Genomic DNA, 24409 nt, shown 5'->3' on the forward strand with positions numbered 1-24409 from the left:
GGATGTTTAAGCCAAACAAACGGCTGACTTATTATTATTGACCTGTCAAACACATGGTACAACCACCCTGTCCTGCAAGACTTCATTGCTGGCCAATGACCATTACTTCCATTCCATCACATGTAATCAGAGGACCACCAATCACAGGTGTCACACATATAACCTTTTCACACTATTGTGCAGACTCAAGGCATACTGTGCTGGCTCAGATGTTTTCTTTTCACATTGTCCTCCGGGGTTGCTTAAAGCGAGCTGAACAGGACCGATGGCGCCAGCCTGCTTTTAAACCAGTCAAGGGGAATGGTTGGCGATGCCCTTAGTTATTCCCAGGTGGTTTAAGTGTTACAAAAGCAGACTGACCTTATGTTGGGGCCATACTCACAGGAAGGCCAACCGTCACAGTATTACAGTTGGGGTCGGCAGAATAGTTTGGGAGAAGAAGTGTGGCCATTTTATTTCCCCATTATATTAGTTGTTATCCCATTAAGTATTTGTCTATATCCACTCAAGGTTTGTACCCCGGACACAGTTTAAGCTTCTTCCTGGAATTAAAAAAACATGCTCAATGGAGAATTTTAGTCCAGGACTAGGCTTAATATGTGTGTGAAACTGGCCCTTAGATTTCATCTGTAGAGACTGAATTGACAGGGAGAGTTAGTTAGCGGCAATCAGGGTAGGTCCTCCATTGGTCAGCTTGTTCTTCTTGCTCTTAATGAAGGGGTACATGCATTTGTCTGACCCCATGAACCGATAAGTCACCACGGCAACAGTGCAGGAAGAGGAAGTGTGCAGTATCATGCCAGGGTGACCTGTACAAACACTACGTTTGATGTGAAGTTGGTAACATGAGCGCACTCTCACTTTATTTAGCTGGGTGCTCTGCCATATATGACAATAACTTCAAATGAAATCTCAAATTTAAAAACACTGAAATGGTGGCACTCAAAAATCAAAAAATAAAAACACGTCGCCTCATTTCATCTTTTTATTTTGGGGCTGGCACGCGTTTCGGCAGTTATGCCTTCATCAGAGCACCTGAGCGTGCTGCTGGTGAAAAATCAGCTTTTGGCTCTGGGGATCAATCAATGGTCCGACCAACTGAATTACGACCTGGCCCAGAAGAGGTTGTGGAGAGACAGATGTCGAGACACTGCACCGCTCCAAGGAGCTGTCGAAGTGAGTGGGTGATCAATAAAGTTTATTCATTTAATATGTGTACTCACACTCGGGAGATGACGGGCAGATAGGTGAGGCGTGGGATGCAGACCAGGGGCTGGTCGATCAGGATGCCGTTCATGGCCTGCTCCACACAGTACTCAGGCTCCAGCGGTGCCAGGAACAGTGCTACCTCGTCCCTGAGGGATGCAGCAGAGAGCATAGAGGTTTACAGCATCACATTGTTAAATGTACAACTACAACATTCTGAAACATACTGTAGTAAGCCTATGTTCAGTGTCAAATGATGAACCACTACTGTGTACTATTGTATGAAGTAGGCTTACACCTGCAATGTCAGTCTGATTAACCCAGAACAAAGTAGCCCTTATTCCCTCTTTAGTGCCGCTTTTTCTCCAGCCCATACTTTCTCTCACCGGATCTTGCACCCGTCAAACATGCCCCGTGTCGACAATATGAGGACACACAAGAGTGGTCTTGACTCCATCAAATTCCTCAGTCAGCAACTTGTGGGCCAGGGACTCGTGGAAGCCCACCGCCGCAAACTTACTGGCTCAATAATCCTGGTTAGAACAGAAACACCACTGAGACGTCAGGGCCCATATTCATTAAGTCTCAGAGGAAGAGTGCTGATCTAGAATCAGGTCCATCCTGTCCATGTAATCTTGTTCAGTATTATCTAAAAGGTTGCATATCAGGGACTCGACTCTGAGATGCTGTGTGAATATGGGTCCAGAACACATTTAGAACATCACAGTAACACATACTGTACATACAGTAGGCTACGTTACAGAGGCTAAGATACTCTACACTTTACCATAGGCTACCCTTTTACCTACAATATGTCACTACACCGTACTAACTGTAGTAATACCATTCTTGCGGTAAATAATATTTACGGTAATAGCATTCTCTCTTAGGTGATGTGTCCTCCCTGGTTCACCTCCACACAGGTAGTGCTGAAGAGACCCGGGACGCTTGCGACAGTGATGATGTGTCCATGGTTCTGCTCTTTCATCTGGGGAATGAAGGCCTTTGTCATCTGTGACACACACATATAGGCAGGTCCAAACGCACGCACAGACAGGTACACACATGCACGCAAGGGGGGGGGGGGGGGGGGGGGGCAGTGCCCCTGTGACAACAATTTTGGGCCCCCTTGTGGCCCCCCTAACTGTGGGGTATGAAATCATTTTCACATAACACATTTTTGCTATCGTTCTTTTTTTTTTTTACATACGTTATTAGACAGAAAAAACAAATCAATTGTTGAATGATTATGAACATGGTATTTTGCTTGCTAATGCCTGCAATGCAGTGAAGAAAAAAATATGACAACAATAACGTCTAATGTAACTGGCCAGTACAGCTGGCCCCAGCTTGGCCCCCCCAGTTGAAATGGTCTAGAACCGCCACTGCTTGTACACACACAGACAGGCAGGCACACACAGACACACAAGAACACACAGAGAGACAAACACACGCAGGCATGCAGAGACACAACCAGATGGACAAACACACACAAACAAAGAGACTGTTATTCGATGAACACAATTACTGACTATCAGGAGTCGCAATAATGAGATTAATATCAAAATAGTCCATGAACATTTTGAATGAGCAAAATGAGGCAGTATTATTGTACTGCAGTTCTGATTGGAGTTCTGCCTCGCTAAGCTTCTTAAAAAAGTTGCTTAATGTGAAGCAGGCTTACTGTTCCCCACTGTAAGAGGATCAGGGAGGGAATCCCCTAGCCATTTAATTGGCTGTGTGTGTGTGTGTCACATTAATAGGGTCACTGTATGGGGTGTTGTCGCTCAGCTAAGGGGATAAGAACTTATTAAAGTTGTACATTTCACACGTGTCATGTGGTGCATTAAGAACAATAAACTGCACTGTATACGTCCGACTATAGCTGAGGTATAGGGAGGGATAAAACGGACGCACACAGGGATAAAACGGCTTGACATTTCTCTTTCGCAATGCAAAGATTTAAGAGTAAAACCTAAACCCTTCATATTTTCCGAGTTACAGTCTGTTTTCACATACCAGTAGGTTTGTCTTCTTCATGTTACCCATATAGCCCTTGTAACACTATGGCTGCATTTGCACAGGCAGCCCAATTCAGACATTTTTCCCAATTATTGGAAAAATATCTGAAATATCTGATTGGTCAAAAGACCAATTAGTGGAAAACTATCAGAATTGGGTTGCCTGTGTAAATGCAGTCTGTAGGATCCTGCTCTGAGAAACATGTGTACATAAAACCTATTACTATTACTAACCTATAACCTATTACTAACTTGACATTGCATATCAAACTTGTGCAAAATGATGCTATTTGCTGGTGATGGGAGCTTGTATATTTATAGATTCCAATAATCCGTCTGATTATCATCAATAACAATCAATCATGGAAACCTCAAGCCCACATCCTAAAGCCTGACTGATAACAGAACTATATGGTACTATATGGACAGAATTGAACATTCCTCATCCCTACAGTGTATCACAGGGTGATTAGTCTCTTGTGACAGACTGTTAAGATGTACAGTATGTCAAATGTCAAACTGAGTAGCTGGCCAGCAAACACCAGATTTGCTTCTGGGTTCTGAGACTACAGTTGGATGATAGCCGCATGCCACCCTCTCCCTAAACCAGCTGATAAGAGTCCCAAGGCCCCGTTCTATAAAGTGTTATCTGGCCCACAGAGTAACAACGGTAGCAGCAGCAGTTTTACCCAGAAGAGGGCGTGACAGTTGACCTTCATGGTCCTCTCCACCAGCTAATCCGGACAGTCCATCAGCCGTTCCCTGCCAACCACCCCGGCGTTGTTCACCAGCATGGTGACATTATGGCCCAGGTCCGTCCCCACCTCGTCCGCCGTGCGGTACACCTCCACCCGGTAGGTCACGTCCACCCTGCCTTGCCCCCCGCTTCCCTCACTAACCTGACAGTCTCCTCGTTGTCGTTAGCGTCGACGTCCCATAGCACCACCTCTGCCCCGTGTTTGGTGAACTCCAGGGCGAAGAGACGTCCCAAGGCGCCCCTTGACCCTGTGATGAGGAAAAGCTCAGCCGTCGATGGGCTTGGTGAGCGGCCGGAAGACAATCCGCACGGATCCACGCAGGATGAAGTAGATCACATCCCGGAGCATCATCTGGAGGTACATCAGAAAGATGATCTTCTCTGGTGGTCCTGGGGGTTTGATGTCCTGACTGTACAGAGTGTGTGTTATGTTCAAGTATGAAAGCAGCTAGCTAAGGTCTGTTGTGCTCAGATGCAAGGACTTTGTTCTGAACTGTCTCGTTAAATAAAAGGTAGAAAATAAAAGTGTATCTGAGAGTCTACGGAGTATTCTAACTGAGAACGCTAAAGGTGTAGACAGCCAAACTGGCGCATGTTACCCTCTGCTCTACTCTGTGACTCCAGCCTGCCTTCTCACTTTATTTAACCACTCCTTCAGGATTAGGTTAAAAGGAATTATAAATTGGGTGATTCGAGCCCTGAATGCTGATTGGCTGAGAGCCGTGGTAAATCAGACGGTACACCACGGGTTAGACAAAATAGTTATTTTTACTTCTCTAATTACATTGGTAACCAGTTTATAATAGCAATAAGGCACCTCAGGGGTTTGTGGTATATGGCCAATATACAACGGCTAAAGGCTGTATATTCAGCACTCCACGTTGGGTCGTGCTTATGAACAGCCCTTTGCAGTGGTATATTGGCCATATACCACACCCCCTCGGGCCTTATTGCTTAAATACCTCCTTGAGCCCCCTATAAAAAAAACATGTTTGTTGAGAGGGACACCATGTACTGCATATTAATTATTACTTTAGAAAATTGGGCTGAGGAATTCTCAGCCCAATTTTCTTATGTGCAAATAAGAAACACGTTTATTTCACCAGGCAGTTAAGAACATTATTTTTTTTTTTTTAATGACGGTACCAACACTATTGATTTTGTCAATAAGAAATAATTCAAATAGATATCTGCCATTATGTCTAATAGTTTTATAATGCTTACAGTATCAACATGCACATACACTTTCAACCACATTTGACCCTATCGTCACACACACTTGCAAGATATGACAGCAAATGGCAGGCTTACTGGACTCGTTCAAGGTTATAGATTAAAAAAAATATTCTCAATTTATTCTCAACTATTTATCTTCTCACGGTGTTGAGTACTGCAGTATTAGTGTTGAGTACTGTAGTCACTAGCCAGAATGTATGAAATGTGAATGTCATAAGAAGATTATGCAATCATGAACTGTAAACCTTATTATAGATGCTTACATCCTGTCTGCTTACATATGTTTCTAGAAAGTTCTTGCATTGTTTAGGTGAACACTACCTCCATTGTTTAACCTTAAATCTCCTAAGCATCTAACATGAAGTTAAGGTTACAGATACGCATCGACTGACTGAACAAATGGAAATACAAGAAACAAACGCAAGCACGTGAATCAGGGTCGGGCAATCTGAATGTAAAGACTGAAGGCTATTTAAGGTAATTACTTTGCAGAGGGTTATGGGAGGGGAACTAGCCTGACAGACGCAACCCACATGACTACACAGTGAAGAGTAAGAGCTGGTGTCAGCCAGACTATTCAACAAGGTGTGGTTGAACAAAAGCGAAGGATCATGTCTGAAGTAAACACCTTGAACGACAACTGGCTGGCCCAGTCAGAGAAATAATCATTAACAGACACAGGCCTTCACTTACAGTACTGGAACCAGGTCAACTTTATATGAAACTACAGATTGGCTTGTGTGGCCTGACATCTGTTGGGATAGAATTGAAAACGATGCAAATAACTTATCAAAGCCTCCATTTGCCATAGGTCTAAATCTTGGCTTGTAAATCAGGTGATTTGAATCCAAGGCTCAGGCTGCCTTGTTGGCAAGTAGTGCTGCCTGATGGTGTGCCAACCAGCCAAGTCGTCCTCAGGCCAGTGGGATAGCAGGATAGGCCCTAAAAGCCTGAGTCAGCATTTAATCATTACATATTGCTACCTGTGGGGATAATCAAATCAAACCCAGTTTTCCTCAATGCTGTAATCTTGATTTAGGTTTTGTAGTTGATATGTTTTTATATTGTGAGTCAGGATAAGGACTATGTTAATACCTTATAATGCAACATGCTTTTAACAAGCTGGACTATGTAAACATGAGATAATGTAGTATATTACCTAAAAGGAATAGTCAACATACTTGTCAGTCATTAAATGAGGCGAGAGGTGCCCTTAAAAAGAAACCTCTGATACAAACCGCTGATCAACTTACATTATACATTTGGGCCCATATTCGTAAAGTATCTCGGAGAAGGAATGCAGATCTAGGATCAGGTCCCCTCTCTTATTCATTATGACATAAAATGCTAAATTGATCCTAGATTGTGTGGTGGTGGTTTTGGCTGGATGGGTGGTGGCGTCTGATTCACCTCCAGGTGTTAATGGTTAACGAGAGAGATCTGATAAGATGCTCGATACAGAAACATGGAGACAAGAACAGAAGTAGTTTGAGAGCGATGGAGGCGGAGTAATTGCAGCTACGCATATTGCTGCCACTCAGAGAGAAGTCAATAGGCCCTATTTAGTGTCCTTTACTGCATCATGTATCTGTTACAGCATTTTGTTCACTGCTGTACAAGAAAAACATACTCTAAGCCGCTTTCAGATTGTAAACATTATCCAAGTGTTGATCCAAATAACTTACTTGGCTTACTTGTGGTTAATTTAACATGTGCAACTATCCGGAATACAAATCCTTTAAAAGGTACCATGTAGAAACGGACCATTGGATGAGTTTACTATGTGCCATGCTTATCTGAAATGGGGGGACTCCCCAAGTAACATTTGATTGGACTATGAATTTTTTCTGTGGATTGTCTATGACAGTTAGAGCTGATCTGTGTTTATTAGAGCGGTAAATGCAGAGGTTCCCAGACTACACTAGGACAGGGCCCCTCTACGGGGCCGCACTCTAGCTCTGTGTGTGTGTGTGTCTGTGTCTGTGTGTGTCTGTCTCTTTGTGTCTGTGGAGAGAGGTACTGCAGTCAGGTCAATGCCTGGGAAACTGCCCCGCCACGCCCACACGTCCTCAAGCACACACTCAGTACTGAGTAGCTGGGAAATATGTATTTGAGCGGAAGACCCATGCTGCTGCACTGTCCACAGTGTTGTTATTGTTCTGCATGAATGGTCCTGGCCTTAGGAATTTGATCAATCCATTATTTTCACATGTTGAGGCACAAGCGGCCAGGAAAGCTGGCAGCTTCAGCCAACAGGGGTAGAAAGAATGGGCAGTGCAAAGCAAACAAGTTACTCATGCCTCCCACTAATTAATCCAGGGAAAATGGACATGCGGCCACATACTGTCACTGTAGGCTACTTATCATAATAAAACCTTATGGGTTTAAGTAAAGATTCTCACAGGCATGCACATACATTCCTACCGTGACCATTCGTTAACATTGTTAAACGCACATCCACATATCATGCAATTATAAAATCACCATATAATAAACAGTAGCCTGCTATTTTAATAACCATGGTATTTTAAATTAAGAGCCCCGCAGAAGAGGATATATGCAAATTATGAAAAATGTGAACAAGAAGCCTTACTTCGCAGCTGCACTGTTTTCTTTAATTTAGTTTTGAGGCAAATGAGCTTCCTTGTAGGGAGCGCTGTGGTCAGAGAAACGAACTGTCCCTTTAAAAGAGCGAAAGCCATTGCAGTATATTGCCGGATGGCACTTAGAATCCCATTATGGGGAGAGTTGCTGAACAAACTCTGTGTCAAAAAAATTCAGAATGATAGCCTATCTTTTCTAAAAATCGAAATACTGAGATAAACGAAATCGAAAATCCCCTGGTATCAACTTTGGCGTGTGAACACAGCTCTGCGATTTTACAGGTGTTAGCCGCGGCGCTAAGTCCTACAGAAATACTAGTCTAGGCCAATAGTCATGCACCAGTTCAGTTATACTGTTACCGGCCGCTGGCTCTACTCCTGTGTCGTGCTGCTAGTTTTCCTGGTCGTCCCGAACGAGGCAGGGTGTCAGGACACGGGTTTTTGCTGCACTGGGCACGACCGGTCGTGCGTCAGTAAGGGATGGAGAGCTGACCGTTCGTATGGCACCTGCTATTGCGACCAGACTTGTACCTCTACTATGGACTGCTGTCATGATTATGAATTCGCCTGTCCAGGTAAGTTTCCCATACACTATACAAAAGTATGTGGACACCCATCAAATGAATCATGCTTCACCATCCGGCAGTCTGACAGACAAATCTTGGTTTGGCGGATGCCAGGAGAACACTACCTGCCCCAATGCATAGTGCCAACTGTCAAGTTTGGTGAAGGAGGAATAATGGTCTGGGGTTGTTTTTCTTGGTTCCGTCTAGGCCCCTTAGTTCCAGTGAAGGGAAATATTAATCCTACAGCATACAATGACATTCTAGATGAATCTGTGTTTCCACCTTTGTGGCAACAGTTTGGGGAAGGCAGAGCCGGTCCTGACCTCCCCGGGCCCTAAGAACAATTCTGCTAAGGGGCCCTCTTACCTGACCCGTGAGCCATGTAAACCATTGCCTCACAGTCACACCTGACACCCCAGTGCTCCCACTACAATCCTCCCTCCTTTAAAACAGTTGGCTCCATCTGTCGGTCTTAGAATAAGTAGACCTTTACCGAACGAGGTATAAACAAAAAATATTTATTGAATATAATATGTTCTATAGAATCTTAAGATAAGTGAATTATAACATAAATAAGAAATTCTAGAAAATATAAAATGTAGAAAATAATCAAATATATTACTGAGCTTTGGCTCAGATGCCTGGTCATTAGTCCAGTCCCCACAATATTATACAATTAGCTTTGTCTATACAATGTAAACATAACCCTGCAGGCTATGACTGCAGCTATATGTCTCAAAATAGTAAAATAAAACCTATACAGCTGTGTGATTAACTTTGGTTCCCTCTACAGCCTGGGCATGTTCAGCACCAGTCCATCTGGACTGTCTGGAAGAAGTTGAGAAAGTATGTCACATAGTTAAGCAGTCACTTACACAAATGCACTTCTGCCATACAATCTTAAATGTTACAAAGTGTGTAAACATTTGAATGTTTGAATTAAAATCTTACCATCAAAATATTCCTCTTCTGCACTTTTTTGAGGCAAAATCATCAATGATGTCATCATAGGACATGTGTTTCCCCACGTCATGATTTATGCTCATGATGGCCAGACCACTCCTACGTTCCTGTGACATGTTTCCCCACGTCATGATTTATGCTCATGATGGCCAGACCACTCCTACGTTCCTGTGACATGTTTCCCCACGTCATGATTTATGCTCATGATGGCCAGACCACTCCTACGTTCCTGTGACATGTTTCCCCACGTCATGATTTATGCTCATGATGGCCAGAACACTCCTACGTTCCTGTGACATGGAAGACCTACGGTAGCTTTTGATGAGCTTTCATTTTGAAAAGCTCCTCTCTGATGATGCTACTGTTACTGGTAGGGTGACTGTAGTTCTTAGGGCCGTCCAAAGGTTAGGATAGAGTTCCTCCAGTGTTTTCTCACAGAGAGAAAGGAAAGCAGCTCAAAGGCAGTCATCTTATCTGATGGCAGATCTGGTCAATTCTGAATCTCGTGTGCCAGATCCATTCCACTGAGGTCACAGTCATCTCTGAAGGTTAGAGTGTTTTCAGCTTCCATGCAGTGAGCATTTAAAGATTCACTGGACATCTGAGAGGCAGTGCTGAAGGTCAGCAGCACTCCATATTTGGTTTTCACCTGGTTGAGTGTTTCAAATCTCTCATCCATGGATGTCACAGCAGTCGACCACAATGTTGAAGTAGTTGACTTCAAGGTTTTTCGGTGCATCAGTCACTGGGTTCGTCAGAAGCCTCATAGCTGAAATGCCTCTTGCTGTTTCTCAGGCCCTTCTCTATCAGAACAGCCTCCACATTTATTTCTTCACAAATGTGTTTGGCTGTTGTCTGGGCCTCAGAATACAGTTTGCCAGTATGTAGTGAGGGAGGCCTTTGCATTTGAGATTAAATTCACTACGATATCCAACTGCATTGAGGCAGATTGGAGGAGCTTGTTCACCTTGTTTGTCATTGTCAGTATCTCACACCATATGACACAGTAAATCAAGAAGCGGTAGGACTCAACATCCTCTGCAAGTGCTTGTGCCTCCACTGTCTGGCTTCCAGTAATTCCTCCCGCACCTCCGACGCCAGAAACCGGATTGCATGAACACTTTGGAGCCTACTCTCCCATCTTGTGTCACTCCATGACTTCACAGTTACGTGTTTCTTCAAAACACTCCACTCCATCTTTGTGTGCCAGCTGAAAAGGTGAAGAGATTTTACACACGCCCAACACAAAAACAACTGCATCTTTTAAAGATTTGGCAGCATCTGTAATGACAAGGTTTAGTGTATGTGCTCCACGTGGGACGAACACGGCTCTGGGATCTTTTTTGGAGCAGTCTGGTTTGTACTCCTTGCCCTTCATGTTGGCCCCATTATCATAAGCTTGCCCTCTGCCCTCTGCAATCTTCAAATGGGATCTTCAGCTCATTCGGCTTATCTAAGATGACAGTGGACAGATTCAAGCCTGTTGTAAACTCAACTAACTCAATATCAAGCAGAGGAAGTGCTCCTTGATCTCTGACTTTCACTTTAAAAGCCACGCTTCTCAGAATAATGGACATTTGCTCCTGGTGACTGTCAGGTGTACAGTCCAAGATAAAGGAGAAGTACTTTGAGTCTCTTACTTGAGTCTCTTACTTGAGTCACTGTTTCTTCCAGAATCTTGTCAATCCCAATCTGTGTCAGCTCATTCTGTGTGCGCTTCTCAAGGTAATGAGCATGTGTCTCTCCATCTTTAATTTTGCTGAGATGATGTTCCCTAACGGGGTCAAATTTCGCCAGTAATTCAACCTCTTTTAGGAAGTTTCCATTATCTGGTTGGAAGAGTTTGTCTGATGAATCTCTGAATGCTAGGTGATACTTATTAAACATGTAAGGACATCTCTTTCTTTCAGCCTCCAAAAATTGTCATTGGTATCTGGTCAAGAGTCTGTTCGCGACTTAGGTGCAGATCAAGGTCTCTACACTTAATGACATTGTTTGTGTGTTCAGGACTACACTCATGGGGTTTCAGAATGGCGTTGATATTTGACCAGTCATTCACTCCTTCCTTTATTATTTTGTGGTCTTTTGTAGAAAAGAGCTTACAGCTAAAACAATACACTGTGTTGTTTTTGATTGGTTATGAAAGCCAGCTCCTGGTAATCTTTTCCCCCATTTGACAGCTGTCTCTGTAATAAGCCTGAATGGAAACCTCCTCTAGACTTGTCTTTAGGGTTTGAAAAATCCATTCCTGGTTTGAATGGACCTCTGCAGCAACTGTTCTATTAGGGTCTGAGCTGCTTGTATCTGATGCTGGCTGTACACCTCTGGTTGTGCTAGTACTGGCTGTACTTCACCTGGGTCTGTGCTGGTATTTGCTGAAGCTGCCAGTAATGGGTCTGTGTTTGTATTTTCTGAAGCCAGCTGTACTGGGTCTGTGTTAGTACTGACTGGATGTGGACCAACTGAGTCTGTGCTTGTACTAGCTGATGATCCAGCATCTCCTCTACTGACAAACTTAAGCATAGCACCTGTATTATAGATAACAATACTATTATACATTTTATCAGCTGCATCAGGCCCATTCAAACTGGCTCCCCCAGATTTCCTTTTATACATTTTAAATCTAAAATACTATTTATACTATGGCTTGGCTGAATACTTGATGGCTATTATTTACTGAGAGATGTGCATCCATATGATTATGCCCAGCTAATCAACATTTTAAATTCAATATATACAGTGGGGCAAAAAAGTATTTAGTCAGCCACCAATTGTGCAAGTTCTCCCACTTAAAAGAATGAGGCCTGTTATTTTCATCATAGGTACACTTCAACTATGACAGACAAAATGAGAGAGAAAAAATCCAGAAGATCACATTGTAGGATTTTTAATGAATTTATTTGCAAATTATGGTGGAAAATAAGTACTTGGTCACCTACAAACAAGCAAGATTTCTGGCTCTCACAGACCTGTACTTCTTCTTTAAGAGGCTCCTCTGTCCTCCACTCATTACCTGTATTAATGGCACCTGTTTGAACTTGTTATCAGTATAAAATCACCTGTCCACAACCTCAAACAGTCACACTCCAAACTCCTATGGCCAAGACCAAAGAGCTGTCAAAGGACACCAGAAACAAAATTGTAGACCTGCACCAGGCTGGGAAGACTGAATCTGCAATAGGTAAGCAGCTTGGTTTGAAGACATCAACTGTGGGAGCAATTATTAGGAAATGGAAGACATACAAGACCACTGATAATCTCCCTCGATCTGGGGCTCCACGCAAGATCTCACCCCGTGGGGTCAAAATGATCACAAGAACGGTGAGCAAAAATCCCAGAACCACACGGGGGGACCTAGTGAATGACCTGCAGAGAGCTGGGACCAAAGTAACAAAGCCTACCATCAGTAACACACTACGCCGCCAGGGACTCAAATCCTGCAGTGCCAGACGTGTCCCCCTGCTTAAGCCAGTACATGTCCAGGCCCGTCTGAAGTTTGCTCGAGAGCATTTGGATGATCCAGAAGAAGATTGGGAGAATGTCATATGGTCAGATGAAACCAAAATATAACTTTTTGGTAAAAACTCAACTCGTCGTGTTTGGAGGACAAAGAATGCTGAGTTGCTTCCAAAGAACACCATACCTACTGTGAAGCATGGGGGTGGAAACATCATGCTTTGGGGCTGTTTTTCTGCAAAGGGACCAGGACGACTGATCCGTGTAAAGGAAAGAATGAATGGGGCCATGTATCGTGAGATTTTGAGTGAACACCTCCTTCCATCAGCAAGGGCATTGAAGATGAAACGTGGCTGGGTCTTTCAGCATGACAATGATCCCAAACACACCGCCCGGGCAACGAAGGAGTGGCTTCGTAAGAAGCATTTCAAGGTCCTGGAGTGGCCTAGCCAGTCTCCAGATCTCAACCCCATAGAACATCTTTGGAGGGAGTTAAAAGTCTGTGTTGCCCAGCAACAGCCCCAAAACATCACTGCTCTAGAGGAGATCTGCATGGAGGAATGGGCCAAAATACCAGCAACAGTGTGTGAAAACCTTGTGAAGACTTACAGAAAACGTTTGACCTCTGTCATTGCCAACAAAGGGTATATAACAAAGTATTGAGATCATTTTTTGTTATTGACCAAATACTTATTTTCCACCAAATAAATTCATTACAAATCCTACAATGTGATTTTCTGGATTTTTTTCCCTCATTTTGTCTGTCATAGTTGATGTGTACCTATGATGAAAATTACAGGCCTCTCTCTTTTAAGTGGGAGAACTTGCACAATTGGTGGCTGACTAAATACTTTTTTGCCCCACTGTATATATTGAATTTAAAATGTTGATTAGCTGGGCATAATCATATGGATGCACATCTCTCAGTAAATAATAGCCATCAAGTATTCAGCCAAGCCATAGTATAAATAGTATTTTAGATTTAAAATGTATAAAAGGAAATCTGGGGGAGCCAGATTGTGAGAACTTGCACAATTGGTGGCTGACTAAATACTTTTTTGCCCCACTGTACACTATAGTCAATGTCAATCCATAGCTTTCCATCTTGCATTAGTCCAGAGCTGTAACTAAATCTTGACTGAGAGACGAGATAATCATTGTCTTGTTTTAAAATAATGTGTGCCTGTGAGGAGTGCCATCACACCCATATATTGTCTGGACTGGTCCCCACAGAGGTTGCTGCTGGAAAGCGCGAGTTTAATTTCGTGCACGCGCATATGAACGCATGTTCACGCTCGATGCGGATATCTTTTTCGAGCTGCTGTTTATTGTTGCCCGTTGGCGTGTATCAAACGTAATAAATAGTTAGTATTTCACTCTCACTTTTGTCAGGCACAAAGTCACAGGACACAGCCCCGGAAGTGGCAGGCAAGTAAGACACAGACAGACCAAGAGATGCACTGCCCAGCAAGGTTAGCAAGACAGACTAGAGCGAGATGCACTGCAAGCTAGCACATCAACTTAACGTTACTGTTATTTGCTGACATCAAACTTGGAGAGAACACAAGTTTACCTGATCGCTGTTCCCACAATTCACTATCGTGTTTTTTTTTTCTTCTTCTCTTTTCGTGACCAGAAGGATAGTTTCGCTTCATCTTCTCATCGAGTGTAAACATTGACACCCGCTTTGACACGAGGGGGAGACGGGGCCCTTGCGGAATTTGCGGGGCCCTACGCAACTTGCGTAGTGAGCGTATAGGCCCTCCCGACTCTGGGGGAAGGCCCTTTCCTGTTTCTGTATGACAGTGACCCATGCATAAGGTGAGGTCCAAAAATACATTTTGGGATGAATTGGAACGTCGACTGCAAGACAGGCCTAATCGCCCTACATCAGAGCCCAACCTCACTAATGCTCGTGGCTGAATGGAAGCAAGTCCCCACAGCAATGTTCTAACATCTGGTGGAAAGCCTTCCCAGAAGAATGGAGGCTGTTTGAGCAGCAGGGGGGCAAACTCCATATTAATGCCCATGATTTTGTGATGAGATGTTCGACGAGCAGGTGTCCACATACCTTTGGTCATGTAGTGTATAATATGTTAACCAAAGTGTGTCAATTTCTACAACACAATAAGACCTGTGTTTGACAACACGGGATATGGTCGTTTTGCCCCAGTTTGGTGCAAAAGTCTTTGAGATTCTCCTGAAAGTGTGATGATTAATTGTCATGTGAGCCATATGATTTGTTTGTAATTCATAGAGTATATACCTTGCTTGTAGTTGTATACCAATTTACTTTTTATTTAGCTGTCTAAAAATGCTAAATACTTTTTCAGTAGCAAATGCATACCGTAGAGGGCACTCTACCATTATAGTCGTGCTTGTACTTGCTTTCATTTACTCCTGCCATGTTCTCATGCTATCCTGTCCTCAGGGCCCGCTCTAGTCTTTTGGGGTCCCTATGTGAGAGTTAGTAGAAAATTCTACACATTTTGTCACGACTTATGCCATGTTAAAATTATATCTGAGTGAGATTGACTAACAAAATCAATGGGGGCCCCCTCGAGGTCAGAGCCATTATAATTTCAGTCATTTAGCAGAAGCTAATAGCCAGAGCGACTTACAGAAGCAATTAGGGTTAAGTACCTTGCTCAAGGGCATGTCAGATTTTTCACCTAGGCAGCACGGGGTTTCAAACCAGTGACCTTTTCAGTTACTGGCCCAATGCTCTTAACCTCTAGGGTACCTACAGCTGGCCGCTGGGCATGCTGACTAGACTAACTTACCAATCACATTTTTTTTGGGGGAATGATAATTGGGTGACTTTCATTGACTGACATAACAAAAGCAAAAGTGATGATGCACAACCAAATTTCAAAACTACACCTTGTGTATTATACTATTCTAACTCTCAACAGTAAGTTGAGAGTTCCAAAAAAATAATGTATGTTGCTTATGCCTGGAGCTGGCCTTGCCTGTCCTCCCCATCCCTCCTAGCGGTGTCCTGCGTTCTGAGTGAGTGGACTGCGTGGTCTGGCTGTGGTGAGCCCTGCAGGGCCACAGTTCGGATAAGGAGCAGGGAAGTCCTGCAGGAGCCCCGAAATGGGGGGAAACCCTGTCCACACGTGGAGGAACACGCCGGCTGTGCAGAGTACAGGGAACACCACCGACAGTGCAGCAAATCACTAGGTAAGCACCACAGCCATATACTGAGTGTACCAAACATTTAGAACACCTTCCTTGTATTGAGTTGCACCCCCTTCTACACATTTTGTTACGACTTATACCATGTTAAAATTATATCTGAGTGAGATTGACTAACAAAATCAATGGGGGCCCCCTAGAGGTCAGAGCCATTACATTTCAGTCATTTAGCAGAAGCTAATAGCCAGAGCGACTTACAGAAGCAATTAGGGTTAAGTACCTTGCTCAAGGGCATGTCAGATATTTCACCTAGGCAGCACGGGGTTTCAAACCAGTGACCTTTTCGGTTACTGGCCCAATACTCTTAACCTCTAGGGTACCTACAGCTGGCCCCTGGGCACACTGACTAGACTAACTTACCAATCCATTTTTTGGGGGGGGAATGGTAATTGAGTGACTTTCATTGACTGACATAGCAAAAGTGATGATGCACAACCAAATTTCAAAACTACACCTTGTGTATTCTACTATTCACTCAGATATAATAGAATAGCCTCAATTTGTTGGGCATGGACTACAAGGTGTCAAGCATTTCACAGGGATGCTTCACACAGTTGTGTCAAGTTTCCCGGATGTCCTTTGGGTGGTGGACCATTCTTAATACACACGGGAAACAGTTGAGCTTAACCCAGCAGCGTTGCAGTTCTTGACACACAAACAGGTGCGCCGGTCATCAATTACCATACTCTGTTCAAAGTCACTGACATCTTTTGTCTTGCCCGTTCACCCTCTGAATGGCACACATACACAATCCATGTCTCAATTATCTCAAGGCTTAAAAATCCTTCTTTAACCTGTCTCCTCCCCTTCATCTACAATGATTTGAAGTGGATTTAACAGGTGACATCAGTAAGGGCTCATAGCTTTCACCTGGTCAGTCATGGAAAGAGCCGGTGTTCTTAATGTTTTGTACACTCAGTGTATATTGCCTAAGACTATATATCTAAATGCTCTGGTAAGGACCTTAACCCATATGTCTTTAATGCCTCTCGTCTCTGTCGGATATCCCTCTGTCTTCAAGCAGGCTAAAGCTATGCTATTTTTGTCATGGTTTTGTCCTTATGGATATTGTCTTTGCAGTCCCGGCTCTCATCACTACCGGTGGCTATGGCAATGCCAGGAAGAAGAGGGACATCGTTGATAACAGTGATGTCAAAGGGTGAGATATCCGGTCTATGTGTTTGTCTCCTTCCATAGTATTCCTGTCATGTTTTCTGACCACTGTGTGTATATGAATGTGTGTGTACTGCACAGGAGGTTGGTGGCACCTTAAATTGGGGAGGACAGGCTCATGGTAATGACTGGAGTGGAATTGGTGGAATGGTATCAAATACAGCAAACGCATGGTTTGATGCCATTCCATTTGCTCCGTTCCAGACAGTATTATGAGCTGTCCTCCCCTCAGCAGTCTCCACTGTACTTTGTGTGAGGGTGTACAGTGGTAAGAAAAAGTATGTGAACCCTTTGGAAAAACCTAGATTTCTGCATAAATTGGTCATAAAATTTGATCTGATCTTCATCTAGGTCACAACAATAGACACACAATTTGCTTAAACTAATAAAACACAAGCAATTATATGTTTTCATGTCTTTATTGAACACACTGTGTAAACATTCACAGTGCAGGGTGGAAAAAATATTCTTGATGTCTGGTGTGAACTGCTCTCCTGAGGTCATGCCACAGCATCTCAATCTGGTGGAGGTCAGGACTCTGACTGGGCCACTCCTTAAGGCATATTTTCTTCTGTTGAAGCCATTCTGTTGTTGATTTACTTCTGTGTTTTGGGTCGTTGTCCTGTTGCATCACCCTACTTCTGTTGAGCTTCAATTGGCGGACAGATAGCCTTACATTCTTCAGCAAAATGTCTTTATAAACTTGGGAATTCATTTTTCTGTCGATGATGGCAAGCTGTCTACGGCCTGAGGCAGCAAAGCAGCCCCAAACCATGATTCTCCCTCCACCATACTTTACAGTTGGGATGAGTTGTTATTTTTTTTATTTTTTTTTATTTTTTGTGAATTTTACCCCTTTTTCTCCCCAATTTCGTAGTATCCAATTGTTGTAGTAGCTACTATCTTGTCTCATCGCTACAACTCCCGTACGGGCTCGGGAGAGACGAAGGTTGAAAGTCATGCGTCCTCCGATACACAACCAACCAAGCCGCTGCTTCTTTAACACAGCGCACATCCAACCCGAAAGCCAGCCGCACCAATGCGCCGGAGGAAACACCGTGCACCTGGCCACCTTGGCTAGCGTACACTGCGCCCAGCCCGCCACAGGAGTCGCTGGTGCGCGATGAGACAAGGACACCCCTACCGACCAAGCCCTCCCTAACCCGGGCGACGCTAGGCCAATTGTGCGTCGCCCCACGGACCTCCCGGTCGCGGCCGGTTACGACAGAGCCTGGGCGCGAACCCAGGACTCTGATGGCACAGCTGGCGCTGCAGTACAGCGCCCTTAACCACTGCGCCACCCGGGAGGCCCGGGATGAGGTTTTGATGTTGGTGTGCAGTGCAATTTTTTTGTCCACACAGGGTGTTGTGTGTTCCTTCCAAACAACTCAACTGTAGTTGCACCTGTCCACAGAATATTTTGCGCTGTGGAACATCCAGGTGCTATTTTGCAGCAATGTATTTTTTGGACAGCAGTGGCTTCTTCCGTGGTGTCCTCCCCTGAACACCATTATTTGTTAGTGTTTTAAGTATCGTAGACTCATCAACAGAGATGTTAGCATGTTCCAGAGATTTCTGTAAGTCTTTAGCTGACACTTCTTACCCTCATTGAGCATTCTACGCTGTGCTCTTGCATTCATCTTTGCAGGACGGCCACTCCTAGGGAGAGTAGCAACAGTGCTGAACTTTCCATTTATAGACCATTTGTCTTACCGTGGATTGATGAACATCATGGCTTTTAGAGATACTTTTGTAACCCTTTTCAGCTTTATGCAAGTCAACAATTCTTAATCTTAGGTCTTCTGAGATCTCTTTAGTTCGAGGCATGGTCAGGCAATGCTTCTTGTGAATAGCAAACTCAAATTTTGTGATTTTTTTTTTTTTATAGGGCAAGGCAGCTCTAACCAACATCTCCAATCTCGTCTCATTGATTGGACTCCAGGTTAGCTGACTCCTGACTCCAATTAGCTTTTGGAGAAGTCATTAGCCTAGGGGTTCGCATACTTTTTCCAAACTACACTGTGAATGTTTAAATTATGTATTCAATATAGACAAGGAAAATACAATCATTTGTATGTTATTAGTTTAAACACACATTTTTTTTGTCTATTGTTGGGACTTAGATGAAGATCAGATCAAATTTGATGACCAATTTATGTAGAAATCCAGGTAATTCCAAAGGGTTCACATACATTTTCTTGCCACTGTGTGTCTGTAATGTGTATACTTATCCAGGTACTGTGTGCAGTTCCAGCTGACCTCCCTGACCCCTGGGTGCCAGCGTAGTGTGGGGCCACACACCCGCTGGATGCAGTACCTGAGGGAGGGACACCAAGTTTGTGTGGAGTGCCAGCCTCCAGCCCTCGCTGCCGGGCAGACACACTGCTCTGGAGATGGAGATAAGGACGAGGAGGAGAGGTAAGACATGCAGGGCCCACGAGCAAAGAAGGGGAGGGGAGAGAAGAAAGCTTGAGGCTATACATATGTGGTAAAGATATTAGGACATTCCGTTTAAATCGTGTTTACATTCTAACCCAATGTTGCCATTCTTGTTTGAAGAGTAAGATTTCAGCCACTAGGTGGCAGTCTTAGTCTAGACTAGATAAGTCAACGGCAGTCTTTCTTTGTCCCTCCCCCCTCTTTCAGTGGCAGGCAGTCTCTGCAGTGGCAGGCGGTGGGTAACCCCAGGTGTCGTGGCGTGTGGAGGCGTGTCAGGAGACTAGAATCCTGTTCCTGTCCCACCGTCCACAGCTTCCTCTTCATATAACCCTGGGTTACTGTCTAGTCTATAGACCTGAGTCTACAACTTCTTCATGACCATACAGACAGACCGGACAGCACATGGATCAGGCATAATCAAAAGACAACACCGACAGGGCTGCGTGCATCCGTATGGACCTGATCATACCAGTGTCTAACATAACAATTGATATGAAACCTCTGGCAACAATTTAATCGTGTTTATGCGGCTGATTCGGGTCATTTTGTTCTTTGGTTGGCCAGAATATTTCTTCTGAAAAAATACTATTGTAGATTATTTTCTAAGTGTATGTAACTGTCAGTCCAGTTTTTCTTTGTATTAGCGAAAGCCTTCAATAATGCCTGTAACACATGTCAATAACCAAACCTTCAATAATGCCTGTAACACATGTCAATAACCAAACCTTCAGTAATGCCTGTAACACATGTCAATAACCAAACCTTCAATAATGCCTGTAACACATGTCAATAACCAAACCTTCAATAATGCCTGTAACACATGTCAATAACCAAAACTCAACCCATTCATTAATTAGACTTTTATTGAATTTTCAGTCATCCAAGGGGAATGTTGCCTTTTTAAAAGAAATAGAAAGATCTTGGGACATTGAGACACTTTTTACAGGACAGTTAAACTGGCGTTGTGCATGTTTCACACCCAGTCACGGCTCCAAAGTTACGACATGCATCGATTGAACAACAGAACATTTATACAGCAACAACTTACAGCATTAGAAAGTCGACAGGTAAAAATATTACAAAACAAACAGTAGCCTGGAGACCTACAAAAACAACAGTAGAAGAAGAGGTGGGGATAGTCAAAGTCTGTCAAATCTTTTTTCCCCCCTTCAGTTCCCTGGAATTTCTGTATGTTACAATGACTGGTTGGGAATGACTCATTGGGATCTCTTTCAAATCTATTCAATTTCCAAATCCAATTCTCGAATTGAATTCCAATTTACCAAGCATTTCAAATGGACCCTAACCCTGAAATCCCAACATCAATTTCAATGGCATTTGTCTAATTCCTAAATTGTATGTTATTCATATCTTATCAAAATATGATAAATAAAAGGGGTCACTTGATTGTGCTTTCTCATTAAAACATAACACTTACAAATCCTTTGACATCAGAAACCCTTTTGTTCAGGACTACAGTAAAAGTTAAAGCTCTTGTACGCTACAGGACGTTTCGATGTTGGATGACTCACTCAGAGATGGAGAGAGACTGATGTATAAAGTGCCCTTTAAGAAGAAGAAAAAAATACAAAGACTAGCAGCAAATTTACATAAACTTTTTTTAAACACATTGGTCAGTGGTCACAGTATAGCAGTAAACACATTTCACCTTGTCAGAACATTGTCCAGAATCATTCTACCATAACAAATATGTAAAGGCGATCAGTGGCTATTTCCTTTCTGTAAGTGTCCATGATGTGTTTTCCAGTTAGTCTTTCCAACCGAATACTCTCCACAGGATCATCTCATAGCAATGCTACGATGTATATATCATGTCTATTCATGAAGAATTGATTGTCATCTTTCTTTTAAAGAGATATTTTACGTGACAAAACTGTCCCTGACTCCCACTATGTGTTCTTGCAGTGAGAGCATAACATGATGCCTGGTTATGTGAAACATATGGGAGAGCAACACAACTCCGTATTAGACAGTGCACAAGAAGCCAACGCTATACAGATGACAGCCAATTTAACGAGATGGATTTGAAGTGCGTTGTGAAAATAATGAACATAAAACAGTGACATTGTATGTCCACTCTACAGTTCTAATCATCCATCCCACTGGCACCGACGTCAATTCAACGTCTATTCCACGTTGGTTCAACAAGGTGGGATGTTAACATTAACCAAGTTTCCAGATAAATTTAAAGTACATGTCGGATTTAAAAAAATGTCATGACAGGCCTGATGGAAACAGAAAATGTGTCGGTAAACTTTACAAATGTTGACAAAACAGAATATGCCAGACAAGGTGGGATCTTTTTGTGTTGGTAAAATGAATTATGCAAGAATTGGTGGTGGAAACACTTTATCCTCAAATATTAATAATAACCATAAGATCGAAGTAAATTTAGTCATGCGATATGTTGTGTGGTCCTCCGGTTATGACTCGGGAACGCATGCAGTTTATTAGGCTACGGATGAAATAAATCATGGTGAACTTCACAGGGTTGTGAAGGTGCACGGTGGTGAGCTTCCTTCTTTCCAATACATTTCAAGGGTCTCATTCTGTTGACATGACGATCGATGCTTGGCTGCCGTTTGACAAATAAAAATAATATCGCTCTTATCCATAATATACTCATCATGCAGGTAGGTAGCCTATTGACTAGAGCGCATATGCCAAAACCATAGTGGGCACACTTGCTATTTAACGCAAAATGTAGTGTGACAAAGCCATCAGTAGATTTGAAAATTCGATGGAAACCCATTAAACATAGATTTTGTTTATTCGGTACATGGGAATATAACTGCAAAATTATTTTTTGTATGTTCACTAGGCCTAAATCATCACGCACATGCCTTTATCCGCAACAAGTCAATTTGATGGAAACACATCTCTGGTGGGAAAATGTGCATATTGTTGTTATGTGGATTTTAGAATATTCGTATGAAAATCTGTCGCCAGTTGGCTAGAAACCTAGCTAATGTCTAACAAAGTGGAAGCCTTCGGCTGAGCATCAGTCCCTTTAAACATGACAATAACACACACACATACACAGTGTTTCAGAGGTTCTGCCCTTTCTACAGTCATTACTATTCTTTTCACATAGCTCCCCTCGCTCGGATCCAGCTCAGACAGGAATGGGTGCGAAAAATGCGTCTCTGGAGATGCGATGTTCTCACCTTTTCACACGGACTTTTCTCAGAAAGAGGAAGAGGAAGAGAGCCAAGGACGAACACATGGACATGTATGTGGACAGTGTTGTGGGTCTGTCTTTTTTATTTATTTATAAGCATCTTCAGTGATATCTATGCACTGTGACGTCTATTCTTCAGAATGCATTATCATGCATTTATTCAAAACTAGGCAGGGGGGAATGGGTGGTTACAGGATGTTTCTTTGTCTACGTGCACTCCTGTGTAACAACTACTGTATGTTTGAGTGTGCAAACTGTGTAAACCTAAAGAATGCATGCATTTCGATACAATTAGACATTCCCACCCCAATTAGCAGAGCTATGCAGCTCTGGTATCAGCCTTGCCAGGATGGAGCTTGTTACTATGGAAACTGGGCAGGCCTGGAGCTATCTTGTAGATATTGTATACCTGTGTATGGGCTGTCCTTTCAATATGTCTGTGTGTGGATGAATGCAGATGCACTCAAAAAGACTAGACATGCTATTCAATCAAAACCTGTAACTAGGTTTCCTGGATAAGTGAGAAGTAACACTCTTCCCTCTTTTGAATTAATATGCTGTTCAGACTTATACTGCAACCTAAGGAGTACTGTATGGGGGATCTCGCTCATTCCAACTACAGTTCAAAATGGACCAGTCTTTGGCTCTGCTCTATGTTGTTGAAAGGAAAATTATGATGATGCATGTTATGGCAGCTTTATCAATGTTTCACTTTAAATCTGAACATTATATCATAAATGTTTGCTTGGATTTGGAAATATAGGTTCATAAATCCGTTCACCACATTCTTTATAAAGTACCATAAAAATAAACAGGTCATTTTTCTTTGACACATCTCAGCACATCAGCTGAAGTGACTCTTTTGAACTGTGGGCTCTATTTAATCTGTATTGCTTGAAGCGTTAATGAAAGCGCACTTGAAATGTAAATTTAATTTTCTATTGAGCTGACACTTGCAGCGTTTACCATGAATGCATTCTCTGCTAACGCGGAAACATTGCTTTTCAGTTTCAATAACGCAGTTACGCTGAGTTTCCCCGATATGGATTGAATCGAGCCCCTTTTGTCTTGGTGGTATGACTGGTAGGAAGAGGCAGGCTGTTTGGTACATGCATGTCTTGGAGGAGAGCTCTCCTAAATGTGTGTTTGATGCAAAAAATCTTCAGGGATATTTATGATTCTTGACTTTAATACCAAAAAGATTAGGTTTCTTTCAACCAATGCCCCTCTGACTCAAACCCAATGCAATAAAAATAAAACGACACACAATCAAGACATTCACAGACAGAAATGTCAGATCAAATGTGGTCCTCTACTCTTACTATGTGATAAAGAAACGGTACCAAGAAGAACAAGACTCTTTTTGACAGACTGTGGTTTTCCCTAAGATGAGTCTGGATTGTAAAACCTCCAGCAACTGTAACTTGTCTAGAAATATGTCATACAGAATTACTCAAACAGTTATGGTCATGACACAACAGACTAGCAAATCACACATTTCTATAGGTAACCTACTTTATTTATATAAAAATAAATCAGGTGAGACAATCTAAAAGTGTGGATATCTTTTAAACACGTACACGCCA

At 42.9% G+C, this 24409-nt stretch overlaps 2 protein-coding genes across 2 annotated transcripts; one reads left to right on the forward strand and one right to left on the reverse strand.

The window, feature by feature from the left end:
* Window positions 1-654: 654 nt before the first annotated feature.
* Window positions 655-8247, reverse strand: LOC139369436 (retinol dehydrogenase 20). Its single transcript, XM_071108701.1, is given in 9 exon segments — window positions 655-776; window positions 1216-1355; window positions 1593-1618; window positions 1620-1739; window positions 2120-2218; window positions 3917-4098; window positions 4101-4251; window positions 4253-4336; window positions 8184-8247. Coding segments are annotated over 8 exon segments (924 nt in total). The 5' UTR covers window positions 8184-8247.
* Window positions 7981-22516, forward strand: LOC139370887 (somatomedin-B and thrombospondin type-1 domain-containing protein). The gene is made up of 5 exons (XM_071110747.1): window positions 7981-8398; window positions 15803-15994; window positions 17090-17168; window positions 19418-19600; window positions 19829-22516. The coding sequence occupies exons 1-5, from the start codon at window positions 8158-8160 to the stop codon at window positions 19947-19949; spliced, it is 816 nt and encodes a 271-aa protein (XP_070966848.1). The 5' UTR covers window positions 7981-8157; the 3' UTR covers window positions 19950-22516.
* Window positions 22517-24409: the final 1893 nt, after the last annotated feature.

Source organism: Oncorhynchus clarkii, chromosome 17 (genome assembly GCF_045791955.1).
Source record: "Oncorhynchus clarkii lewisi isolate Uvic-CL-2024 chromosome 17, UVic_Ocla_1.0, whole genome shotgun sequence".
NCBI classification, from domain to species: domain Eukaryota; kingdom Metazoa; phylum Chordata; class Actinopteri; order Salmoniformes; family Salmonidae; genus Oncorhynchus; species Oncorhynchus clarkii.

What these genes read in the sequence shown, in the direction of transcription:
- LOC139370887 (XM_071110747.1), top strand. Translation starts at nt 8,158, where the DNA reads ATGCACCAGTTCAGTTATACTGTTACCGGCCGCTGGCTCTACTCCTGT. An exon ending in TTATGAATTCGCCTGTCCAG is followed by an intron (nt 8,399 to 15,802) that starts GTAAGTTTCCCA and finishes CATCCCTCCTAG; the next exon opens with CGGTGTCCTGCGTTCTGAGT. An exon ending in ACAGTGCAGCAAATCACTAG is followed by an intron (nt 15,995 to 17,089) that starts GTAAGCACCACA and finishes TTGTCTTTGCAG; the next exon opens with TCCCGGCTCTCATCACTACC.